General features: G+C 37.4%; 1 protein-coding gene across 4 annotated transcripts in view; it reads left to right on the forward strand.

Moving 5' to 3' along the window:
* The window catches only part of TPK1 (thiamin pyrophosphokinase 1), a 294,653-nt gene that overhangs the window by 136,327 nt on the left and 130,725 nt on the right, over positions 1-27,601 (forward strand). For all 4 annotated transcript variants that reach the window (XR_008433490.1, XM_053955972.1, XM_053955892.1 and 1 more), the window contains one exon: positions 1,105-1,177. Coding sequence is in view for 3 of the 4 variants with exons in the window: in XM_053955972.1 (XP_053811947.1) it covers positions 1,105-1,177 (73 nt within the window). In the remaining variant the exon portion in view is untranslated. The remainder of the gene's footprint in view (positions 1-1,104; positions 1,178-27,601) is intronic.

Here is a 27,601-nt window from a genome sequence, read left to right on the forward strand (position 1 = left end):
GTCTCTTTTGAAATCTTTGCATGGACACAGAACATGAGATTTTTATAAGTGTCATGGATATGAGCAGACCCTGCAGCATTCTTCTGAAATCATGTGGCAGAAAAAATATGTCCCAATATACTCTGCTCAATTCCTTGTAACACAGTTTAAGCTGGAAACTAATTTGCTGATGAACTGTCATCCTCCTTGTAAAGTATGGTAGCTGTGGAGTTAACTAAAATCACAGATTTACTTTCAAAACTCAGTGCAGTCTTGTCTGTTGAAACAGTAAAAACACCCTCTCGCCTGTCAGCTGCTTCTTAAATCTCAAGAAATTGTGCAAGGTGGAAAGCTGTGTTGTATGTTTTGGGGGGCATTGTGGACTTTTTCAAAATATTTTCTTTCTATAGCAAAGGGCAAGATTCATTAGGAATTTGATATGAATTTATGCAATAAATATTTTTAAGCATTCTGCAATTAAACAGCTACATGTGGCAAGGAAAGATAAATATCACAAAATTATTTCCATGTGCTTTGCAGCAATATTACTGTACAAATGATGGTTAGGAGTTGAAATTAAGTTCATGTGAGAAAAATCACTGAGCATTTGGCTTCCATATTTTGGAAGTATTTTTAATAATTGAGAAGAGTAGGAATGAGATGACATCACTAACAATTAAAATACAAATCCTTGAAACATTTATGGCATACCAGCTGTCCAAGAAGCATCATCATCTTCTGACAAATTATATCCTCTGAGGCTTGATGTACAGCACTCAGATATGCTATTTCGAACACTTTGCTGACTGAATGATACATTTGAAAGATATTTGAAAGCTGTCTTTCTAGGACCAGGCAAATACAAGTCTTACTGACCCGGAGAGATATATAAGCATCTAAGCAATGTGCAGCTCCCTCGGCAAAGGGACAATAGATTTACCAGATTTACATTTTGTTTGTTACCTTTTTTTGTATCACATCAACTTGTTTAAACATGCCTTTAAGGAACTCATATTCCTTTAAGAAGATTAATGCTTGTAGCCCATAGTATTCTTGAGAAAATAAATATTAAATATAGTAAGATGGATTACTTTTTCATTTCACTGCTCATTGCTTTTCTTTCAGCTTCTTACCTGATTACATCAGTGGTGATTTTGATTCCATTCAGCCTGAAGTCAAAGAGTACTACAAGGTCAAGGTAAATTAAATCCCTTTGAGTTTTTCTGTGATAGATCATTGTAAGATCCAAGCCATTAGTGTTCCAGTTGGTCATGAAGTGATTTTGGCTTCATTGCTTCCTTTGAGGCTTCAGTTGTAAACACCTGAGAAACTCAGAAGTTGTGTTTTGTGGTACTGTACTAAAATAAACACAGGAGGTGCAGTACTGCCCAAATCCTGGGTGAGTTTTCATAGTATCAGGTGATTAAATTGATCATATGGTGGTAGAGATTACAGCATCTAGAAACTAGGATAAAACTTCCTGAAAAATCTGTGGCTTCTTTTGCATGGTGAGATACCTAGAAATAAAGATTAATTTGCCATGATTTCCACCTGATGGGTATTCACATACTTTTTAGAGAAAGTTTCTCAGTGTGCTATTTGTAGGATATGACTTTACCTTTTTAGAGGAAAGTTGCAGATGGAGAAATCTGTTTCTTTCCTCACCCACTGAAGCATTGAATTACAGTCAACTACTTCTGCTACACTGGTGGAGTGCCCTCCCTAATGAGTTATTGGATAAATTCCTACCTGTGTTAATTTATTTCCAGTGAGTAGCATAAAGGTAAATTCACTTTTCTCAGGTCTTAGGGCTCAAAGTTCTGCCTTTACCTGACTCTTTGGTATTTAACACTTCACCTGCCTACTTATTTAGGCTTTTGTGATGAGCACAGTTCCTCACCCTTGCATCTTGGACACAGGCTTCTGCAAATTCAGAGTTTGCCTTGACAGGCCAGCTAACCTTTGGAGCAGGCTGTACTTGCAAGAGGAATGTTTGATCCTTCGGAAGTAGTTGATTTAGTCTGCTGATTCATGTGTAAGAATGAAATTTGCCTAAAATCTTCCCTGATGGATTTGGGATCAAATTGTTAGAACAAAAGGTTTCAAACTGTGAGGGGAGGGCTGAAGGAGTGTGTAGAGCAGGGTTATAGTCTCTCTCTGGGCACTGTGGGGTTTTATTTCCATATTCTACCTCATTTTTTAGGATGGAGAAATGTGTGATGGCTGTTCACCTCTAGGAGAATCACTCAAGAAAAATGCTCAGGAATCTAAATTACAGCTTGGGAAGTGAAAATAAGATAAAAAGCTTTGGGTTAATACTATTCACTACAGACTGAAAATTCATGATCTGTGAATAAATTGATTCAAGAAGTATTTGGACAACTCACGTGGGCACATGGTGTGACTCTTGGGCATGATGCTGTGCAGGGCTGGGAGTTGGACTCACTGATCCTTGTGGATCCCTTCCAGCTCAGCTGCTTCTGTGAGTCTGTAAAAGGGGAAACTACAAAATGCACTACTCTGTTTGGCATGGACATGGGCAAACCCCAGTATCAGCACAGGCTGGGGGATGAACAGATTGAGAGCAGCCCTGCCGAGAAGGACCTGGGGGTGCTGCTGGACATGACCCAGCTGTGTGCACTCACAGCCCAGAGAGACAAACATGTCCTGGGCTGCCTCCAAAGCAGTGTGGCCAGAAAGGCAAGGGAAGGGATTCTGTCCCTCTGCTCTGCTCTGGTGAGACCCCACCTGCAGTGCTACATCCAGCTCTGGGGTCCGCAGCACAGGAGGGACATGGACCTGTTGGAGTGAGTCCAGAGAAGGACACCAAGATGATTAGTGAGGTGAATGGATCAGGAGATGAGGAAAGGCTGAGAGAATTGGGATGGTTGAGCCTGGAAAATAGAAGGCTTCAGAATGACCTAATTACAACCTTTCAGTACCTGAAGGGAGCATAAAAGAAAGATGGAGACTTTTTACAAGAGTATATAATGACGGGACTAGTGGGAATGGCTTCAAATTGATAGTAGGTTTAGATTAGATATTAGGAAGAGTTTCTTCATTGTGAGGGTGGTGAGACACTGGAAGAGGCTGCCCAGAGAAGCTGTGGTTGCCCCACCCTTGGCAGTGTTCAAGACCAGGTTGGATGGGACTCTGAGCAAGCTGGTCTAGTGGAAGGTATCCCTGCCCATGGAGGGGGGGTGGAACTTGATATTCTTTAGTATTTCTTCCAACCTGAGCCATTCTATATTTCTGCAATTAATGCTTATATGGAACAGCATGCTGGTAGGTAGGTAAGTCCTACCAAAGAATACAAGTTAAGGATAATTCAACAGAGAGGGGAGATGGAAGAATCCAGTAGGTATTACCCTTTTTCAGAGGGATTACTTTTCTGGCCATAGCATCCTTTTTGAAAGCTTAATTGCATCTTACTTGTAATGTGCAGTTTACATCTTCTCTATGAACACATAGTGAATCAATCTGCTTCATGCAGAGTTCATCCATCTGTGCAAGGGCTAAACTGATAAGCTGTAAAGGAATCAGTAATTAATCAGGATTTTAAAGGTGCAATGAACAGCATAATCTAGCCTACAGAATCCTTGACTGGGCTCTTCGTACAAGACTGAGGAAAATGCAGATAGACTTTAGAATTTTAAGTTTGGGTGTACATGGTAGGAAAAATAATTTTTTGCATTTTTAAATTAACTTCCTATAGTCAGAAAACTAGAATGGTAAGTATGGGTGAGTCTCTAAGGAGATCTTGAGCAAAAAACGTAATTAAACACAGAAACTGGAGAGAGCTGTATATTTCTTCTTTTTTAAAGCATCTCATTCATTAAAGCACCCTCTGTAGTCCAGACAATTTCCAAAGTCACTGTCTTTTGGAAGTGCTATATGTGTTCATTACCCAAAAGATATTAGGACTGCTTAAAAGAGGCTGTGGGAGAACTTCAGGTGAGTAGATCAGTGTAGCACCATTGACTTTAGGGACGCATCACGTTGTCATTTAGGGTTGCTTCCCATACCATCCTTCCTTACCTATGTGCAGATTACACCAAGACAAGGTAAGCCTCTATCATTAGATAATATTTCTGTATTGTTTAAAGTATTCTCTTTTATCAGTTGTTTTTTATCATTTCATAAAAGCTATCTATATTGGCAGAAATTAATGCATTGTGACGTTTTCTACCTATCTGAAGATATTGTGCCGCTGCTTAAGAAGAGTTACTTTTTCATAGTAAAGCTTATGGATGTTTATCACTGAGCTATAAAACATAATCGTATGCAATTGTTTGTGTCAAAGGCAGCGCAGTGTAGTGCTGGGTAAGTAGTGGGGTGTATTAAACTCAGTGCATGAAAGTAATGGTTATGGGAAGCATTGTCTACAGCAATTGTATCATCATCACAGCCTAGCAACAGCCTGACTCTTCATTACACCAGCTTCATGCCAGGACATTGATCCTGGATTCAGAAGGTTTTCTACCTCATTTCAAGTGATGAAAGCAAGGAGATTTTTGTCACTACAGGAAGACATGACATACAGATTTCCAAAGCCAAGGGGTTTTACTGAATGGGCTATATTTAAGACAGTTGCTCTGGTGTTTTTATTTGAGCAGGGATTACAAGACAAATGTTTCCATTTTCCCTTTAGGAGGGCAATCACTATTGTATTGGGGAACCTTATTTAAATAAAGTTCATAAGCATGAAGCAAATCAATCCATTTTATCTCTGTTAGGTGTAGTATGCCATAGTGAAGAGATCTAAAGGCAAAAGTTCTGGTTTGGAAAGTAACTGTGTAACAGACTTCTGAGTGGGATGTATCAGTCAGGAGTTAGGCATTTCTTTTGGGAGAGAATAAGCATGTGTCAGAGGTTATTCAGCTTTACTTTTTATTTTCTGTGGTCAGGGTTTTGCCTCAGTGGCTTGTCAAGGGTGTACTTGTAGTCTTCTATTAAAATTTATTAAAATATTAGATATTATTTCCCCCATTTCTTAGAGTTAAATAATGTTTAAACTGGATAAAACTGCACCACAACTCAAAACAAAATGTCATATTTAAATTTTCTTTTTAAAATCATATTGCACTATAAATGAAGGATAAAGAATAGCAATTTAGTATTCTATATTCTGTGTGTTTTCTGTCATTGTTAAAATAGAAATTGAGAAGAGATTTTGTGCCTTCATGATAAATATACATGTTCATGTGACCTGTAATAGATGCACTGGCATTCTTTCTCTGTACAGTATGAAGTGTATTGGAAATGACACTGCACAAAGCAGGGAGGATTTGTAGTGATATTTCTGTCACTGGAGTTTCATCCTTTTCTTGTTTTAGCTGAGTATTTCTATTATTGAAACCTTTTAAACACTGCTTTGAAGTTAAAGCAGCCATTTGTACTGTTACGCCTCAAACAAGGTGCTGTTTCTGAAGTCTTAAGTCCAAAGACATTATCTAAAATTACACCAAATCTGTACTTATGCCTAGAAACAGAAGGTTGAATCCAGTGTTCTTTGAAATCCATTCTGTGCTATTTATTAAAAATCTGGTTTGGCTTTTCCACCAAGTAAACTTCATGTGCCTTGAAAGACTGCGGCAGGCTTAGTAGGCTCTACTTCAGATCTCTAATTAAATGCTGTGAACTTATTTACAAATCCACTTATTTTCCTATTCTTTTTTGGTTTTGAGTCCTGTAGAGCTGCTTATTTTTGCAGGCAGTTCTGCAGCTGTAGCACTTTCTTTCCTATTTTCATTTCCAGGGCTAATGGTTATCAGAGCTGTGAAAAGGTTTAATAGGTAGGGTGTGGGTATTGTATTTTTGTTCTGTGATGATGCACCTATAATTAGACTTACAAAATGTATTGGTAACACTGATGCAGTGCTTTTATGTCTCTTCAACTTCTACACTTTCTGGATAAACTGCATGTTTTAGGCCATGTTCCCTGCTTGCTTTCCAAGGCCAAACATTTTAATAATTTTATGAAATCACAGTGTTAATTGATTTGCCTGAGTTATATTACTATAATTTAAAACAAAGAAAATGATTAAGTTTTTATGTGCCTATTTTAATCTATCTTTTATCCCTGAATGTTGCATTTTTTTCCTAGTACTAATTTTTAATACAGGATGAGACTTCAGATATGAAAATGCTTGACTCATTTACAGCATTCTTGTTAGACTGAACAGTTATCTAAGAAAAACATGGTTTATTTTAGGGCCTGGCTCCTTTATGAAATGTTTTGAGGTTTCAGAAGGAACTCTAAAATTTGTGCAAGTGGATCTGAAACAATTCACTCTTGCTGTTGGACAGGCTACTTGACATGCTTGACATTCACCACTTAAGCTTCCAAGCAATCCCTTGGTTAATATGTTCTGCTGACGACAACTTTGACAAGTATAAAAAATGCTATGACTACCTCAGCTCTTCTTCTGATATGTTGAGGGTGCCTGGTGCCACCTGGGCTTAGATCCAAGTTGTAGTTTTTTTCTACTGATGTACATTTATTGAAAAACCCTCAGTGTCTTAATATTGATAGATGTTCATAAAATCAAAACTATTTATAAATCCGGTATGGCCCTGCTATTAATTGTTCAAACTGTGTATTACTGTACATTCAATTTAGGATTTTAGACTGGAAGCTTTCTGGATGCCTTAGTCATGTAATTATTCAACAGGAGCTTTCACAAATGGTTCCATTCTTGAATAGTATGTCAGAGGTCTTGTCAAGACTGTGTTTTCAAGTGACTTGTCTAGGTGAATCTGGTTATGTGGATTTCTTATTCATGCTAAATGAAAGTAACAATATCTCAATGTTCCAGATATGTCATATATTTGTAAGAGATTCTGTGCTTGGTGGCACTTTTGTAAAGGTGAACATGACAGACAGTCACATGGTCAGATCAAAGGTTCATTCACCTGGGCCAGAACAGAATACTGTTGAAAGCAAAAGTATGCACAGTGGGGCTTCTTTAATACAGTTTTTCATCACACTCTAATGGATTGCTTAAAGATTTCCTATGCCTTTGTGTTTAATAGCTTCACAGATTGATTTAATTTTCCCCAAAAATAATCTACTCCCTTTTCTTCATACTACATTGATGAGAATGCAAGTATCCACCAAAAAAAAAAAAACCACCAAAAAAACAAACAAAAAAAACCAAAAAAAAAAAAAAAACAAAAACAAAAACAAAAAAAAACAAAACAAATAAACAAAAAAATCCCCTTTGGCAATGTGTTCCCTAGTTTGTTTGCAGTAAAGAAAAATCTGTATTTTGGGTGTTTTTTTGGCTTTGAGCTTTACTTTTTGATAGTTATATTTGAGTGTCCTGATTTCTTGTATTATGATAAAGAGTGGATAAATATACATCAACCACCTTTTCAGTGCAGTTCTGCTTGTATTGAATGATTGTGCCTAGTGACTATCATTCCCATAGGTATGCAGGGGTGTATGCACAACTAAGCCAGTGAAATATGGCATATGCCATCAAATTTACAGCCTAAAATTAAGTACAGCCTGTACAGATGTTTTATGTCCTGCTGAGTTTATATATGTAAAGTCTGGAAAGTCTGATTGAAAAGAATTTTTCTTAAAGCAAAGGATTTCAGGGCTCTGAGCTTGCACTGTTCTGTTCTTTATGCGCCTTTAAAAAGCAATCTCAAAAAAATGTCTGTCCAGTTCTAGATCACTCTTTATGCTTTCACTAAGGTAGCAACTTACAAAAAAAGTATCAGTTTAGGAGATTTGGGAGGAGGGGGTGGGGAAGTCAAAACAAATTCAGTTATGCAGGCCTGCATCTTTCTAAATAATGTGTGTTCTTTCTATCTGAGGTGCACATCACTCCTTTTGAACCTGAAGAAACCGCTAAGTCCTACTTCTGTTGTAAGGTCAATGTAATATCAGTGAGATTCTCAGAATTTTGAGGTCATTGAGACCTACTATATATGTTTATTAGAGCCTGAGTCAGTCTCTAATTTACCCAGGAGATTTGAGAATTTAATTTTGCCAAGTTCTCATTCCTTAAAAAAAAATATTACTCTATTTTCCTTTGCAGTATTTTAAAGCTTGTAATTTAGCTTTTGGAGACAGTATATAGAAATTAAGAGATCAAACTTTTATTAGAGATGGTTTGTCTTTCTTTTGCTTAGGTTTGAAATGACAATTTCCACATTACATGTTGCTTGCTTTCTTCTTGCAAGCACTTTAGCTGAAGCTCAACTACTTGACAGTAGAATATGGAAGAAAACAGTGCACCATATAACAAAAATGATGGTGGTGGTATTTTAGTCTTGCACCCAATTTCAGTTTAATATTATGTTGCAGTATAAGATTTATTTCTCCCTTCCATTGGTTATGGCCCGAGGAAGGGAAAGAGTAGAATCTATATTGCATTAGACATTTGAGTTACTTTCAAGAGTTTTAAAAAATTTAATCTGGTGTTAATCTCTGAAAGAAGTCATTACTCTGATCTGTCAGCCCATGATGGAGAAAATAACAGAAAAGTTTAAAAAATAGAAATGCATTGAATTAACTTCATTTCCAGTGCAAGGAATAAAAAAGGTATTTTAAACAATGACAGCTTAATCTGGAGAAGGAAATTGAACAGTTATTTTGTGATTAAGCCTCTTCACACAAGAGACAACTTTGATATGGTACTAGAGGCTGAAGACTCAGATTATAGGTAATTTTAGATGTAAATGGGATTTATACATCCATCTTTTTTTTTTTTTTTAGAGAATTTAAGAGCAAATTGTTCCCAGAGCACAGGGCTCAGTGCTCTTGCCTCTGGACTCCTAATTAGAACAGACTCCAGCAAAGCTGCAGAACCCACAACCCCATGGCTCATCAAATGTTGCTGCAAACTCAAGTTCAGCCCAAATGTCCTGTAGGATTTATAAGCTTGATTCTGTTGTGTGGCAGCTCACGAGCCAGCCAAAGCACAAGTCTGGCCAGAAACAGGTACTCAAACATGATCATTAACCAAGAAAAGTGATGCCTAAAATCCTGATGTTACCATTTTGAAGTGTTTTTAGAAGCAGCTTGTTGGCCTGTGCAAATTATTCTGTTGTGCATCTTGTCAAAGAGCGGTCAGCTCTCATTTCCGAAGCAGAGTGAAAAGATGCAATCTGTTGCTCATTTTGAAGTAGGAAGGTTTGTGGGTGGGCTGGAGGAGGAGGAGGAGGAAGAGGAGGAAGAATAGAATGCTTCTGACGTGCTTTGAGGGACCTGTAGTGAGTGTGGAGGAGAGTGAGTTCCCTTGCTTTAAAAGGAGTGTGTGGGATACTCAGGATCATTCTCCCTCACCTCCACACTACAGAGGCAGATTCACCAAGGCCACCATAGCCTTTACTTCTTCATCTTTGACACAACTATGAACTTAAAAAGGCACAATAAATTGGGATGGCATGTCCCAGGGATGGCATGTCTTAACTTTCCATAAAGTTGCCCACATGGTGCTTATACTTCATGTACAGAAATACAGTTACAAAACCTCAAGGATGACAGTCCAGATGGAATAAGCTTGGATTTGTTCTGTTTGTTTTCACACAGAAGATGAGTGCTCTACCAGCCACCAAATGGAAAAGAAAGAAAATTATGTGTATTGTCGAAGTAGAGAAGTTAAATGCTTTGTAACTTTACAGTGGGACAAAGAATGAGCTAAAGCTGCCAAATTTGCATTTGCCTGTGTTAGTTCACCAAGCCATGGAAGTTTAAGGTTATTTATAAACCAAGACAGAGGTAGAGTCCAACAGGAAAATTCGAGTGCAGCTTCTGGAACACAGATAGTAATTTTTACTAATTTAATTTTGAATTGGTCAAAAACATGCAAAATACAAGGTCTGTTTTTATAGCTGCATTCAGTGCAAGATAGTAAAAGTTACATTCAGGTATACCAGGAAGAAACTTAATTAAGATGTAATTTTTGAAAGAAGATATTAGTGGCAGAGAAATACCATTATAGGGCATAGAGGGGAGTGAAAGAACTCCAGTTCTGGCAGCTTTAATTACAGCTGGGCAGGGAAATTTCTGCAAATTGAAGTATTTCTCATTCTTACCTTTCTTGGTACTTTTTCATTTTATTTTTCTGACTGTAATATACTTTTGGACCCTTGCTGTTTTCCCTGTCATCAACAGGCTCATTTGAAGCTGTTTTTGTGTTTCAATTCTGCTGTTTTCCTTGAGTGCTCAGCAGAATCCAGTACACAGGTCTTGGATGAAGTTTGATAAGCTGATGTACAAGAAAATCAGCTGAAATCTGGCCAGTCTTAAGACTGAGTTAATTTGCATTCTGGTGTGCTGTTGGATTCCCTTCAGCTGAAGAAGCAATGATGGTCTTTGATAAAAAGTTCTTTAAGTGAAATAGATTTGGAGTTATAATTAGAAATGGAAACAGTCCTCTATGTGATCACATGACTTAAGAGAGAAAAATTAAATGTTGGGGAGAGGAAAATGAGGAACAAAAACTGAGGAAAAAAACAGAGACTTTAAAATTTAGGAAAAGGTAAGCATTTTAAGAGAGGAAAAATAAAGGTAGGAGCAGAGAGCAGGAAAGAGAACTGGATAGAAATAGAAAAAATTCCCAGACACATCAGCAAATTAAATCAGCTGTCACTTTTTTGCAGTTGTGAAGAAGTGACTGGGATAAAATAAGCACACACATATGGATACCATATTTTTTAAATCTAAAAGTAAGATTTTCAGGTTATTAGGAAGGAATGCAGAGAGGTTGGTTTTGGTGGTTTTCTTTGGTTTTGTTTGTTTGTTTGTTCGGTTTTGGGGTTTTTTTGAAATCTTTTTGTTTGAATTTATTTACATTTGAATTTATTTAATTTTTGAATTTATTTTTATTTGAATTTATTTTGTTTGAATTTATTGAATTTGAATTTTGTTTGAATGTATTTACAGTAAATTTACAGGTGTTTAAACTATTTTGTCCAAATTCTGCAGCAGGTCCTGTTGTAATGTATAATTTGTCCAAACAATTGATAACCCAATTGAAACAACTAATTCAGTAATCATTTACTTTGCAGTTAATTGATAATAACCCTTCAAGTAAGGAATTGTCAACTCAGCAGAAGTTGCTGGTTAACATTACCAGAACTCAGTTTACCAGTTAACAGTCTTTGGGACTTTAGGATACCTTTCCAAATGGAAATATTAACAGTTACAGTAATGGAGCACACTCAAACCTCAGAGCACATTCTATATCCTGTATTTTTTGCAGGTTCTTTGAAGCAAATAAATGTACTCATGAATACCTAACATACTTGCAGAAGTGCATTTCTGATCTGGCACCAACAGCTTTCACAGCTGAATGTGGGGAAGGTCTCTAAAATGATTCAACAAAATCTTTTCCTCAATAAGGTTATATTCTTGGTATCTTGAGCTCATCCCAGACTAGAAGTGGGCCATATGGGAGGAGGAAACTGTGAGTATCACAGGTCAACTTCTGCTATATTCTCCCACTAATAAGATAAAACAAGAGAGAAGGTTGAGGAGGTCTGACACTCCTTTAGGTGTTTTTCCTTCTTGAGAGCTCCACTGAGATTCCAAAAGAGCTCTGGTCCCACCTGACTTTGAGCAAGTGTGGTGTGGTGTGAGGGGCAGGGTGTTGCAGGGGACATTTTTCTCAACAACAGTGGAATCAATTCACATATATTCTAGCTTAAAAATATGTTTGGTCTGATCTTGGACAGGAGTGGGGAGAAGTTTTCAAATACTTTTTGTAATTTGTTGTGTTTGGACAAGCCAACTCCTTCTCTCCTCAGGCAGTTACAGATTCAAGCACATGCTTTTCCTTTACTTACTGAGTTTCTATATGCTTCAGTTCTTGTGCCACCCTCTTTGGACTGCCTTGGCTGTGGTTTGCAGCCCTGGGCTGCACTCAGTGACTGCCAAAGAGCCATTCCCACAATCCAGGAACAGTTAGAACCAGTCCAGCCAAAAGAGACAACCTTCCCCTCTAGTTTTACCATTTCTATGGATTTTCACATACCCTGAAATGCAAATAGCTCATTGTGGCCAGACTCAGTTTCTTTCTGCTTTGCTCCCCTTCTGTAGAAGGGCACCATTCTGCCAGAATTCAGAATTTCAGTGCTTTAAATGCAAAACAACCTTCTTGCTTCATTGGACAGTCTTTCTGAACACTTTTTCATCAAAAATAATTGTTTTCTTCGAACTGACTGCAGTTTGTGATGAAGTGTTGATTGTAATCCTTAGCATCAGGCTTCCAGATAAAGTGTAATGCCATGCAGCAGTGTCCTGGTGTGAAGTGCTATTCCCATCCAAGTCAATGCCAGTTCTCTGATTATGGCAGGATTTTCAGGATAGATCCTCCCCAAACCAGCCATATACAGAGAAAAGGCCAAAAGCCATGGTACGATCTCAGTTCATCTTTTAGAGTTAATAAAAGGAGGTAATTGATAAATTTTCAACTGATTTAGGAGAAATTATTTAAGACACATTTATGAAAAATGGTGAGGCTTTCAGGATTTTGTACAGGGAAATAGGTTACATGGTGCTAAGAGTGAAAGTCAGTGATTCTCCAGTGGTTATGTCCTCCTGTACAGAATACAGGACAGCCCCGTGTACTGTTTTGATGTGTCAGTGCTATGTCTGAATGCCTTTGGAGATCTGAAGTTTGAGCAGATTCCTAGGGTGAGAATGAAAGTGATATGAGAAAGAGAGAATAATTGCATTTGACATTTTTTGACAAGTTCTTCTTGAACTTGGTTCTATATAGTGTGAAAAATGGAAGTGTGGGTTGACAGCTTATAGATGCTTTGGGATAACTCAGAACTCCCTGTGGCAGGAGGAAAGTGTGGTGGACTGGTTAGATTTGGGAATGAAATAGCATGAAAAGTTTAAGGTCCCTTAGGGAGCACTGTTTATTACTTATGTGATGTACTTTTAGTGGCAAACTCAAGATGTTTTGAAGGGTTAGGGTAAATCTGATATGGTTTGATAAACTCTGGGAACATTTGTAAAGATGAGCTGTCCCCACATCATATAACTGGTGTTTACACTGCCTCTCTTTTAGTAAATTCACTTTTAAAGAAGTTGCACAAAAGATACTGTAAGGTCCAATGCCCTCCAGTTCTGTTATCTGTTAATAGATCGACTATTTCTTTCCATTACAGGCCATCCCACTCCTAACTTTTTTTTTTGCTATTTCCAGTGATTCACTAGATTAAAATAATGGCTCCTGAGGTATGAATAATGTAAGAGCATTATAGTTGGACAAAAAATCTGAATTAAAACATGACAGGAGAGCCAGACTTTGAAATTGCACCCTCAAAATGCATTCATTAAATGTATTTATATAATAAGGAGTGGAGCAATACACAGACATGCTTTCTAAATGTCTCCCATCCTTGAAAATTATATTGATGAGGCTATGAAATCCCAGACATTTCAACTCCAAATTGTGTGCCTGACTGTAGGGAGCCCAACTCTGGTCTTTGATGATTCAGTGGAAGGGTGTTTAGGATGCAGTTAACTACGACTGCAGGCAGCAAGTGTGATGAGACAGAAGGTCTCTTCCAGTTGCTATGTTGGCAGATAAGACAGTTGTTGAAGTCTGCTTGTCAGACACTTGTGTGAGTATCTGATTTAGAAACACATGGTGCCATCTACCTACTTTTCAGTGGTTAATAAATATGTAGCAACTACCTTTTGTATTACTGTCACAAATTTAAAACAACAAACCTGATTTGAAAGATAAAAACCACAGGTTTTATGTTTCACTGAATTCATACATTTCTCTTGAAAAGTAGACCTAATTGAAATTAATAATATGGCGCTTTCTTGATAAATTCGTCAGTTTGGTTTAAAATCATACAAAGTAAATAAAAAAGCTTTTTAAAATATGAACTGCTGAAAGTTAAGGGGAACAGACTGAACTGGCCACCTTACTAGCTCAGCATTTGAATCTAGAGTAAGCTAAAGAAGCTTTTGATAGGGGATTACTGTAGAGTCAAAGATTTTTTTAGTATTATTATTATTTTATTGTAGTCATTTAACTTCAGTTCCGTGCTTAGATTTGAAAAAAGTAAAATTTTCTCTTTCAGTGTATGAATAAAAATGAGATGATGATAAAGTACAGAAGGGCTGGTGACCAACATTATCTCTAGCTCCTGAGTTCAACCAGTAAATCAGTTAATTTTTAAATGCAGAATGTGGTTAGATAAGCATATTTCTGTCTCTGTAGCATATTTATGTCTCTGTAGGATATAAGATTGCTTTTTTTAATAAAGGGTAAAGACCCAAACTGGGAGCCAGAGCATGTAACAGAGGAAAGTACAATAATAGGTGGAATGGAGTGGTAGTTGGTCAATATATGTAACCCAGCTAGAAAATTGGATGAAGTCAGCAAGGACTAACTGCAATGCTTTGTTGAGTATTGTACAAGAAACTTGTCAGGAAAATAGAAGTACTAAGCCAATTATTATTGCTATGCAGATAGATTTTTACATCTTTACTGGAAATACGGTGAAGTGGCAGGCAAGGATTAAATAGAGATATTGTGTTATTAAAAAGAAAAGAAGGTTAATGTGAAATTACTTCGTATGTTTATGATGGACTGAAAATCAAGTCAGCTGGTTTGTACTCATGTTTATGGGCATGAGGTAAAAAAATTCAATTTAAATTGTAAAACCCAGGTATACCTGATTGGTGGATAGCACATAATATTTCACCATGCAGTCTCTGAAGAAATGAGATTATGTGGTATTTTCAGTATTGTTCTGGTAGACAGTAAAACATTTCTGGTACATTTAGGGACCAAAGTCATTTCTGGACAGAATATTAAGAAGTTGGTTTGTGAACTGTGAAGATCAACAGTAAGTCTGTGAGATCTGTACTGTACTTCAGTTTTGGGGGTTTATTTATAAATCTTATGTAACTGTATTTCAAAAGGAAAATGCCTTGAGAAATTGAAAACAGAAGGCCATCTGTAGAGAAGCTTTTGCACTAAAGAAAGAGAAGGCAAATTTTCATCTCTTTTGTCTTAACAACTTCTACCTGGAACTGGTTTGTAAGGAAAAGGTAAAAGACAAGGAAGACTTCCAATATAACCATGTGAACTCTGAAAGGAAACTTAAGTGTGAAGCACAGAAGAGGAGGAGGGATGATGAGCAAAAACACAGGTGAATTAGAGCTCTCTTCTGTCAGCTCCACATGTAGCAATGGGTACTTTAGTTACCTAGAAAATGCAGACAAGTGAAGTCAAACTGACTCATGAGGGAAGCATGATTATCGAAGATAACACTCCATGGCAAAACAAAACCTTCCTAAAGCTTTGGGAAAGAGGACAAGAGGGGAAGTTGGGGAAAACTAAAATCTAACTAACTAAATTTTTTAACTGCTTTTAAAAATAGGAAGTGGTGGTTGTGGCATTTTATTTTGATTCCAATTTCCATCTGAAAGAAGCTTGATTAAAAAACAAAACAAAACAAAACCCTCCAGAAACTGAGAAGCATTATTCACCATTTTCTAAAAGAATAAAAATATGCATAAAATTAATAAACTGACTAGAAGCATATTTAGACGGAGTTTTCTGGGAAGGTAAATGTGTTATTTAAGAATAATAACAAAATTGTTTTCCGGGTGGGGCTCATGCTGAATACCTACTGAGAAAAAGATTTTCTTTTAGAAGATAATTTTTTGCTTTCCTTTTTGGATGATCAGTTTAGACACTCTGTAAACTTGATGAAACCAGCTTGACTCTGAAGAAAGAATCCAGGCATATGGTTCTCAAGTTGTAACTCTAATCATTAGACATAAAGAGCACTGGTGATTGTTTTGTTTGCTTCCTTTTTAAATCTGTTTAATCTGCAATAATAAATAGTCAGGAAGCAAAACTGGATTTTACAATCATTGGGTTCTTTTTCTTCTGCATATTTTTAATAGCCAGTTTAATGTGACCTGATGTGATTTGCATCTGTTGTGGAAAGAGCTTGTATTTCATTTTAATGACGTCATTGGTAAATTTGACAATTGATATACTAAATCTTGTTTAAAAATATGGTATAAGAATGGGCCTAAATCGAATCTTGATACCAACGTTTCTTCTTCAGTATTGGCATATTGAATTGATTGCTGCCACTAATACTGTTCCAGGATTTTTTCCCCCAAATCAGATAGGCCTCTTGGGAGTTCTGAATGAAAAGTTCCTCTCCAGAGAAAGAGTTTCACAAGGGCATGTATTGATAGGACAAGAGAAATGGCTTTAAAGAGGGCAGGTTTAGATTAGATATTGGAAAGAATTCTTTTCTGTGAAGGTGGTGAAGCATTGGAATATGTTGTCCAAAGTTGTGGAGGCCCCATCCCTGAAAGTGTTAAAGGTCAAGTTAGATGAGAGATTGAGCAACCTGCTGTAATGGAAGGTATCCCTGCCTGTGGCAGAGGGGTTGGAATTTGATGATCACTAAGGTCCTTTCCAACCCAAACCATATTATGATTGTCTTGGTGATTTCTAAGGAATAGAGCAAAAGCTAAAAATAATAGGAAAAAAGCAGTATGTCCTAATTTTTTACAACAACATACGTCTGATTCATAGATTCAGATCCTAGGCATTGTTTTCTGTATATTCAATAAACTGACAATTTTAAATTGTACACTATTTTTTCTTTTTAATTTTTTGTCCTGCATTTTTCTAACTGCTGATATGTGCATTGCAAGACATAACATTGTAATTTTCAAGAAAAAGAAGAATTTTCATGCTTACAGAGCTGAAGCTTGCTTTTCACTTAGCTATATGCACCAATCCAGGTGAGCAATTACTACAGTGAATGTGTTCTTTTTAAAGGAACTTCAAACAGTTGTGCCTTTGAACTACAAAAAGTACAAACAAAATTTCAGATCAAATCTCCTGTTTGACCTCCAGACAAACCAGCCGCTGAATTTCATGCAAATGTTAGCTAAGAAATTCAGATAATCCATCATACAGCACAGTACACAGATACGTTAATCTGATTAATCTAGATAAGTATCCTGAGCGGACTGCACTCAAAATTAAGTGGAGATGCATCTTTAGTGTAAACAGATGCAGATTTTTATCTGCTCTCATGTGTCCTTCTATATCAAGCAGCTTCCACATCAAATGTCCAGTTTGTGGTTATGGAGTGGGTTGCAAGCCTGTAGTTGTGACTGATATTTTAATGCTGCTTATAATTGATGTTAACTTTTCTCCACTGTAAAAACACAGTGCAAAAAGAGGGAATTGGTTTTCCTTAATTAAGATAGGACTTGCTTAAAGAGTCATAAGGAGGATAAGAAAGACGACAACAGAAATATTGATTTTTACCTTTTGTTTCTTTTTATTTCTACCTAATCAATTATAAAGTTTCCTTGCCATGCTGGTTCCAGAACCAAGTCTGTCTGATGTTTCTGGTTTCTGGTTGAATTGCAGGTTGCAGTGCTTCTGGCTAAATTCCCTCAAAGACACTACAATGTTTTGTCTTTCCTCCTGACTCCTCTTCTGCTGCCAGCACAGCCTTCCTTTCCAACTTTGAGGCCACCCTGATGAGGTGTCTCGTGGGATGTCTTTATCCTGATTGACCTGAATGCCTCTGCAGCATGACCTGGGGTGCTCCCGACCCTGAGAATGGCGCAAAGTTCTCTGGAACAATTCTCCACAGAGCTGTCATGGAGGGATCACTGCTTGTGCACTTGAGTTTCACTTGTCATATGCTGATAACTCATAGGCTTGGAATTGTCAATAAAGGAATACCCTTAACAGCTGCCTGAGAAATACACAAAGTACTTCCAGAGCATTGCCATGCCCTTGACAATTGGTTACTCTATGTAATTATAGCATAGTGTAATTATTCCAATAGTCATCTTTATCACGCGGTATTATGGAAAGTAATAAAATTTGCTGTGTCTAATTTTTTCATCAGGAAAAGCCATCTCTGTAAGTGAACCACTGAGAAGAAAAGCTACTGTTGTACTACAATCAGACAGTGTTTATGCTCCCTGCCCTCTGCCTCCCTTGAGTGTTACTAATAGCTTACTTAAAAGCAGGTGCTTGATTTACTCCTGTCAGTGCTATTTTGCATCTCTTTACAGAAGAAGGATGGCCCAAGAAACATCAGTAACAGAGGAAGGGATGGTGTTTAGGGATTAGGCACAGTTAAAGGAAATGGGATAATGCAGATTCTCACTGGCATTTCAGTTTATCAGAGATGCCTTGCAAAAAACCTTTGCCCAACATTCCAAGGCCAATTTATTAACTCATTGATCCATGTCCATGTGTTTCTGAATACTTTGTTTCCCTCATCCCTTTTGCTTTATTGATTTCACTGTGCATCCTGCACTTTAGGAGTCAAATATATCATGGTTTTGTAATCATTTGTGGTGTCACAGTACCTGTAAGCCCCATATGTTTAGGTTTTATTCCCTGCCTCTCCCCTCTTCCTCACTCATACAGGTGAAGGCTCTGGCTTCCACCACAAGATGGCTCCTTAAGAGGTTTACAAAGACTGGTCAAGCACTCTGCCTTCCCTGTATTGTTACCATTTGTTTGCTTCACTGAGTGCTTCTTAAGATTCAATTCACACATTGATGTTCTTTCACAGTCACTGGACAAACTGAGTAAAGGACATCCTAAGGACTTATGTGGAGTGTGTCTGTCTATATGTGTTCGTCCCTTCCCCCCTCCTTGCACTGGGATGTACAGGTTCAGTACTGGACTAATCATCATCTGGCTCAGTCTACTCCATCCAGTTGTCTCTTCTTAAGCCAAGCCAGAGGCTGGAGTCATCTTCCAAGTGTTAAAAAGCATGGTCTTGTTTCAGAGCTGATTGTGAGGATGGGTGACTCTCCTGCTGTCAGGGGCAGAGCAACCTGGGAAACCAAGTTATCCCAGTTGCTTGTCAGGCCAAGAGGCACCAACATGGGAAATTCAGAAAGGTGTCTGGAAGGACACCTTTCAGCTGGAAACCTGGGCAGAGGATGGATGTCATTGCAATGATGTTTTGTTTTGCTTTGGAGTGCAGTTGTTGACAAAGGGGCTGGCCTTTTCCACAGCCTGGCTCAAGGGCTGAGGTATTGCCATTGGATCCTGTCTGCAGCAGCCCATGACCAAAAGGTTTAGGCAGAGAAACTAAATTATGAAGAGCAGAAATGAGCTGCTAGTGAATAGGGAAAGGCCATCATTGGGAAGAATTGCATGGGTTGCTACTTTCCTAACAATTTGTGGTTTATACTGTCTTTTTTTCCTTTTCTGAGATATAAATCTGAGAAAGTGCTTAGTGAGTTAAAATGAGGGTAATCAAATAACTGAATATTTGGAACAGAAGAGGAAAAAGCAAGACCTGCATGGTGTGCCAGGAATATGCACTCAGATTGTTTACTTCTGTCTTAGTCACTGGAGGTTTCCAGGGCAATAAGGGGTTCAGTATTAAATAGCTATTAGGTTTGTGGCTTTTAAAGAAAAGGAATTTGTGTAAGAGAAGCAGACAGTATATCAGCCTTCTCAGAGATGGTCGGTACAGTGATTGGGAGCACTTGCAGGACTCGTATTGAGATATATGATATGTAAAAATAATTATCTGAGGTAATAATTCATTATTTATTCAAAGCAGGTGAGATACATGAAAAATGAAGTGGAAGATGGATGTGGAATGATGCAAATCTTGGTAGCAAATCCAGCTGTAGAGTTCAGAACTCATACTGCCTTTGGACTTTCCTAGTTATGTCCCCTGTTTTGCCAGCCCTAGAAAAGTCTGCACAGCAATGCTTTCCAGTGCATGTAGCTATTGTATGCTTATTGACTCCCAAATTCTTTATTTATATATACTGTTTCTAATCTTCCATGTCTTCTGAAGAAGCAGCTAAATGCCTTGAAATACAGCTCTTTGGCTCTCAAGTCTAAGCAGGTCTTTCAAAGAACATGGATGCCTCACGTCTCCCAGACTAGAACCTGCTTTTTACATCAGTGTTGGCCAGTAACAGAATGGGACCAGAATTACTGTGCTCTCCTTGCAATGATCTGTACACAAAGAAACTCTGCTTTGTTAGCTAAGAAACTTGGAGAAAATGGAATATATTCCTGAAGCAAAATGAGATCTTGCTCTTAGTTATTCCAGCTCAGCAGGAGAAGGGCTCAGTTCAATGTTGCATCATGCAGAGCATAGATGTTTGCTGAGTTCTGATTGCAGACTCTGGCAGGCACTCAGAGTACGGCACAAGAATTTGATTTTCAAAATGAGTTACAAAAGATGTGGCTTGAAGCTGAACTTTACAGTATGCAAGTGAATAAAATCCTCATTTCCATTTCTTATTTAAATTTAATTTGTTGCAGAGATGCTTTTCTGAGACTACAAAACAAGAATTTTGGGGGCTGAGAGCCCGATGCAACTACATCCTAATGTTGACTAATAACAGCAATCTGTTATACAAACATATCAAATTTGGCTGTGCTTCATTGGTAATGTTAATCAAACTGCATGGCAGTACCTTCTGTCACCAAAATTATTTACATTTGGTGTGCAGATATTTACGGTGACCTACTATTTCTTCTTGAATGAGGAATTCTATTTATTCTCACACATGATAATCTTGGCTCCTTTAGAAATGAGCTCTGTTCACTCTTAGACAAATTATTAGGAACAAATAAGTCATTAATTAAAATGTCTGGAACTATAACACTGCCTGATGTTTAATATTAGCTAAATTTTGGCTGAGCTTGCTGAGAGTAAAAGAAAATTCTGTACTGTCAAAACAGTTGTGTTATGGTCTTTTGCAAAACATACTGAACACAAAGTTTTTTCTTAATGCTATATTCTTACCTAAATCTGTGATTGTTCTCTTCTACTTCCATTGTAACAATCTAGGCAGATCTTTACTTGCTTAATCATAATTTGAATGAAGTAATCACAGTGGTTTTAGGTTTTTTTCCAATGAAAAAAACTGGATTTTTCCAATCCATTAAAAACAATGTATTTTATGTTCTGCTAGACTGAATTCAGATACCAATTTAAGTGTTAGACTGCCACATTCAAAAAAATCTGATTGAAAGCTGCTGATTTCAAGTTAATTTGTATTGCATGTACAAGAATTAAAAAGAGTTAAAGTATCCTGGGAATAGAAATACTGACCACATACAATGTCTGGAAATATAACAGTAGTTTGTGAAGTTTACATCAAGAAGGTATTAAGAAACTGTCTTCTTTTACTTAGTAATAATGTATTTTAATAAAAAAAACTCAGCTTTTGCTTTAAATCTGCTGCAAAATAATTTCCACTGTGTATCTCCAATGTGATTCATTCAAATGAAGAAATAAGTGTGTTGCATACTTCCTCTGTTGTGATATTTTTATTTTTACTTGATGCAGCATGTAATTCTAGAATGCTTAGTTTTTGAATTTCCAAAGGAAGGAAAAACTTCTATGGTAGCTAAAATGGGGAGGCAGGACAGATGATGATTGCTACCTTTTTAGGCTAAATTCTGTTTGTAAAAGTCAAGATAAAGAAACTAAATATTTAAAGAATTTTAGTATAGAGAAAGCACAGATGTATATGCATTAGTTATGTCTTCAAAAATTGTGGAGAAGAGGTCCATGTTTGCCTTAAGTAATTTATCCAGTTAGGAAATGGCCACTTTACGTGTATGTGCCATAGGTCACCTCTTGAGTGCTTGTTCACTTATTTTCACAGTGCATGCCAAAAATATTAATTTATTGTGCACTTGCAGGACTGAGATAGACCAAAACCTGCAAGACTGAGATGGAGAGAGACCAGACCTTGCAGAACTGAGGTGAAGAGAGGCCAAAATCTTAAGGCCTAAGACCCACAGAAGCTAGGAGCCATTTAGTGCCCAAATGTCACTGACTACTTGCTCAGGTCACACCAGATTCTCATGGCAGCATAAGTGGTTGATCCCTTACTTGATGAATGTTTTGTCGGTGCCTTGATCTCAAGACAGTTTCCTTGTGAACATTTTGGATGTGGATTATAAAGCTGCAGGCTGCAATGTGTGGTGAAAGTAGGGCATTGTCTACATAAGCTGTGTCTGGATGTCTACTAATTTGCTATAGAATGAAATGTATTGGGTGAGTTTTTGCATGTATAAGGTAAAACTATTAAGTGTCTGAATGTGCTGTAATCTGTTGGCATTTTAAAACGTAATCTGCAGCTTGAAAAGCAAAGCCTCTTAAAAAAAAAAAAATTTGTGGTACAATTCAGGCACAGGATTGCCATTCCAATATGCAAGGAAAAACACAATGAATTCCTGCAAAAAGGAAAGCAGCTCTAATGCCTTTTGTCCGTAGAGAAAGGCTGCTTTCTATATAGCAGGTATTGCTTGTGTATTTGCTCTACCTTTATATTTTGTGTGGATGCTAGGGATTTTAAAGCATGAATTTGAAGGAAGGTTAGGAAAGAGATAGAGTGTAACTGGGCATCACATGGGGACTGGGGATATACACTTATGTAATGCCTGTGTGCAAAGAGGGATATGGCTGAATAAAAGACTTTTTAATAAATATCAGGAAAAATACCTAGAGAGATCAGTTGTGGTGTGGTAGTTTTGGGTTTTTTCCTGTAAAGTAGAGCTTCTGAGACTTTGAAAAATCTTTTAATTAAACTGAACACAACACTTGAGAAAGAACAGAGACAAACTTTCTCTTTAGAGGTATGGACAGGATAACTTGAAGGTTAGTTTAATCTCCATAGTTTATCATCTGATTAGTGTATATATATTGCCTTCTCATAGCAAATCCAACCCTGGAGAATGTTAGAAAGAGTTTTCCTTGCAACTGTCCTCATACCTTCAGAAATGTCTGACAAATCTTTAGCAGAATGGGTTAAAGGGCAGTCATTTATATTCATCTTTGTGTAAAACTGCTGTGCATGGAGAGCTTTTTGAGTGGTAGAATAAGGTGTGGCATTGATGTGCTCATAGGCCTGTTCTGTGCCTGCTCAGTGCAGACATAACCTGCCTTGCAGTGAGCTAGATCAACCTTCCTAGCTCTGAACAAGCTAATTGGCCTCCCAGGAGCAGTGGCAGTATTTAGACCTGTTTAGATTGCGAGACCCACCAGAGAAAACAAGAGGCTTTCAGGTACAGCCTAGACTGAGCTCTGTTGCCCACTAAAACTTGGTTAGGTCCACTACAGTTTCCAGTCCCGGTGCTAGCTGTGGCAGAGACATAACCATTGTCTACAATCCTCAGTTAGTAAAGTGCTAAATACTCTGAAAACTTCAGAATCTGGGGGACTGTGTATCTTCATATCTTGTTATCTCCATGTGGATCTGCTTCAAACTTACCATTCAGGCAAAATTTAGTGAGAATAATATGTTTGGAAGACGATTGAGCTAAAACAAAAATTTAAAATTGCCCCTTCAAAATGTGCACATATAGTCTTGCTGAGCTTCTGATGCATCTTCTCACAGCTTTTTGAAGCTGTAAGGTTTTTTTAGATCTCTTCAAAATGCACAAGAATGTCTTGATATTTTTTTCTTTTCTTTCTAACAGCAGTAGTTTAAAATAGAGTATGAGTAGAATGAAGGAAAGCAAAATAGGAGAAGCTCCCAGATCCCTAGAGATCTGATTATGTGTTAGAGTAATGTGTTATGGAAATTTCATATTTATTTTTAATAAGAAAGACTTACTGTCTTGAGTACTGGTATCAGTGAGTGTTAGGTCAGGTTCACTCAGCAATCATGTTAGCCTGGGTAGCTGATGAGAAAGTCACAGCACAGCTGGATGCTCTGGAGCCTTATGCTTTGTCTAGGCAGTAGTCAGGGAAATGTCTTGCATCCTTGCATCTTCCAGGTAGTCTGTTAGACCAGTCTGCCCCTGTGTGTGCACCCAGCTCCTTTTGACACTTGCACTTCTGTTTTAGCACAATATGACACTCAGCTTTTTTGCTGCATTTGATTCCTGCAAACCCATTCCAGCTCTTTGCACAAACAGCAGTGCCTTGCATTTTGTATTATGAATATGCCTGATGGTTCCATTGCCTTTTGTCCACAGAAAATGCAGGACGCCAAATCCTCTTGTCAGTCATGTAGGGGAAGATCATGGGATCTGATTTTTCATATAGATTTCAGTTCATTGTAATTAGCTTTGGGCATATCTTACAGCATTAATAAACATGAGTGTGGGACCCCTGCTTTCTGGAAGTGAACATTCTGTTGTTCTGTGATTTATCCCTTTAATATATAGGCTATCCAGGGGACTGTGATCAGTGCTCACAGAATAGTGGAGTGGGTTCTGAACAGAACCTGTTAGAACAAGAAATTGACCATATAGTGCCTTTGTAATGCTTGTACCCATTATGTTTTGCTAGCTTGCTTTTGCCAGGGATCATAGCTATCTGTAAGAAGAGACAGAAGTGACACCTCATGAATCACTGTTGCTACACAGAGCAAAGGAATATCCCACTAGGAGAGATCTAGGGTATGCCAATGCAAAGTCTTGTGTTGCAAAGCTTTGTATTACTTGCAGAGTAATTGCAGTTAGTTGGATAAATGTTATTTTTTTTTATTTGATGTCATATTTGTCTCCTGTTCAAAGCTTAAAGCATGTCACAAATAATGGAAGTATTTTCAGTACAAGCTTGTATTTTCTTATTTCTAATTGAACAGGCCCCTGAGTAGTCGTTTATATTTCATGTGGAAGAGAGAGACGGGGAGAAGGCTATACAGCCCCATTTCAATGTATTCTCTGTTTTTAAAGCCACAACCTCTGCTTATCAAAAAACAGGCCTCGAAGATAAAACTGGTGTCCAACTTAGCAAGTAATCAAGTGCTCTCAGATCTAAGGACTGAACGCTTGTTCAGCAATTTCACTTGAGATTTGAAATCCTCCACAAATAGAAATGCAGCAACTGTGTGAATATGATGTGTGACCTATCATTATTCAAGAATCAACCTCAGTTCTGTGGAAATACAACAAATAGCCTGCATTTCACTTGGAAATGTGTTTATATTCAGTGGAACTCTTGCTAGTGATGAAGTCAGAACTGCTCTGCTGGGCTGTGCTTTTATTTCCCAAGCTTTTCCTTATGTCTGTCAAAATGTCAGCATGTAAATTATTTCTGTTCATTGCTCCTAGATAATTTGGTGATCTTTGATAGAAAATTATTGTAAAGCTGAGTGGTGGTTGTTGCTGCTGCTGTTGTTATTATAATTATTATTGTTACGTATTTTTATTGCTGTTAGCTTTGCAGTATCAGTTGTTAAAATACTGAATAATTTAATTTGAGTTTGTGAAATCTGTTTTCACTGGTCTACATTAAGATTGGGCATTTGCAAAATCTATGCAGCCTTTCTCATTCTTGGAGCCACAAAATTTTTTTCAGTACAGAAGATATAGCTAAATTAATAATTCAAATGTGCCTTTGAGTTTGGCATTCTTTACAACATTGCTATTTCTGAAGCTGTTGAGGTATGGCTAGGAACTTTCCTCCAATAAGTTCCCAAAAGCAATATCTCTTTTGTGTATTAATTTTCTACCTGTAGTTAACATGGAGTATGTATGGATTACAAGTATTTGCTTCATTCTGCCTTACTGTTTCTGGTATCCTATAAATATGCAAGCAGGATGTAGACCTGGTGTGGCAGTGTGGGGAGATACCCAGTTTTCAGCAATGTAAAGCTCCTGCCTCTCTCAGGCACCAGCTCATATTGGAAATGTTATATAATCTGCCTGTCATAGACAATCTACCTAGAGAAAGCAAGAGAGATTTCCATAAGTTTAAATTAGCCATTCCCTTCATTGAAAAGGAGAAATATAACTGGAAAGAAAAACTGGAGGAAGAGAGGACAGGAATATCATTTAAAATTTGGAACACAGCACCTGCATTGTGCTGATGATTTGTATAGTTTGACATTCTCCTTTTGATCTATATTAAATGATCCTGAAACGATGGGGTATTATAGACAATGAATAAACTCTTCCCACAGAAAGTTTCTTCTATTCCTTGTGATACACAACTCTTACACTGAGGCTGAGAGGTTTTAGAAACTGTTAGACAGAACAATAAGAAGGAAAGAAAAGAGTATTATCTAGTCACATATCTAGCCAAGTTAGAGCTTAAGACACAAATTAAAGGCAGGCAGTGATTCATAAGAAAACTAACAAGCAGTGGGAAGTAATTAGTTTCTTTTCTGAAGGATCAGTCTTGAGACTAATTTTGCTGTTTTTATTAATATCCCAATATCAAAAAGAGAAGAGGAGCTACTGGATTGTCTTGATAACACAATTTTTGGAGTTTTATCCATGATAGGAGGATATTTCTCCTTTAAAATTGCTGTCTTCAGGTAATCAAAATCTTCAAATACCTTTGTACTCATCTTGTACTCATAGACAGAGTTGTGTAAAAATACCCTTTTTTTTTTTTTTTTTTTTTCCTTAGCACACATTTGGAGCCTGGTCTCAAGAAAATCTGTACAGTAATCAACATTTAAAATGCAGCTCTACTTTCACAATCCAAATTCTTTTCAGAGTAATTACATACCTTTGAAAGTAAGGACATAGTGGGAAATACGAGCTAAGGAACAAAAATTCTGTCGCATAAAATCTGTCCAAATGCAAGAGAGAGGGACTAGGTGTACTAATCATGTATATTTAAATAAGATTAATTACTTGAAGTGCTTTGCAGGGGATTTTATCCCATCCAAGTTAACATCTCTTTGGCTCTTTTCTATGCATTTTTCACAGTCACGGCACTCTTGGGTTTCTTGTCTGCTGGCAAAGGAACATGTTAAGATAGTGCTTAGGATGTCTAAAATTTGTCAGCCCAGATCTTTGAAAACACCTCAGTACAAATCTTGCTGTTTTCTCCTTGTTTTTCTTACCTTGAGATGTTCTTGAGAATTGGCAATTAGTCTGGAAACTGAGGTTGATTCAAATACAGTGTCTACTTGTTAACTTTATTTCTATAGAGTGTCTGTCATCCTATCTGATAAAAAGTAAGAGTTGTTAACCTGAAGCCCTTTTAATTAAAAACAAACAAACAAAAAAAAAAAAAACAAAAACACCACAACAACAACAACAAAACCACAAAAGCCAAAACAAAAACCTGTTTGGTTACTGCAATTAAATTGGTGTGGGATATTTGAAATGTAGATGGCCTCTCCCACTCCCTCCCAGCTCAAATGGTTGAATTGCAAGGAATACTGCATGCCCTATTCCTTCAGCTTTGTGGGCAACAGATAGGATTTGTGGTTAAGGTAGCTTTTCTCTTTCTTGCTTTATTTCAGAAGAGAGGTTGACTCTTATTTGCATTGGTGTCAGTGCCAAAGATAGTATGTGTTTAAGTGTAGTTGCCTTATTTTTAAAAATGGCACAGTTCTTTGTCTTGGTTCAAAGTGCATACAAGTCAACAAGACTGTCATCAACACAACTGAGTAGTGGCTCTTGCTGTCTACAATCAATGGCACATGTTTCCCTTTTGTCAGGCTCGTGTAATTCCAGCACTCTGATTTCCCTTCCAAGAGCTACCTCATATCTTAGTATGTAAATGCACACAGAGGGGCAATTACTATTTTCAAGCTATTTTCCAAGAAAAGCAGGGTACTGCAATCAGACCCATCACTAGGTTAGGATCCAAAGGGCCTAACCATCTTGGCAGACAAAAGCTTTTCACTGATTACAGAGAGAGACTGACCATC

This window comes from Vidua chalybeata, chromosome 1 (genome assembly GCF_026979565.1).
Source record: "Vidua chalybeata isolate OUT-0048 chromosome 1, bVidCha1 merged haplotype, whole genome shotgun sequence".
Classification (NCBI taxonomy): Eukaryota; Metazoa; Chordata; class Aves; order Passeriformes; family Viduidae; genus Vidua; species Vidua chalybeata.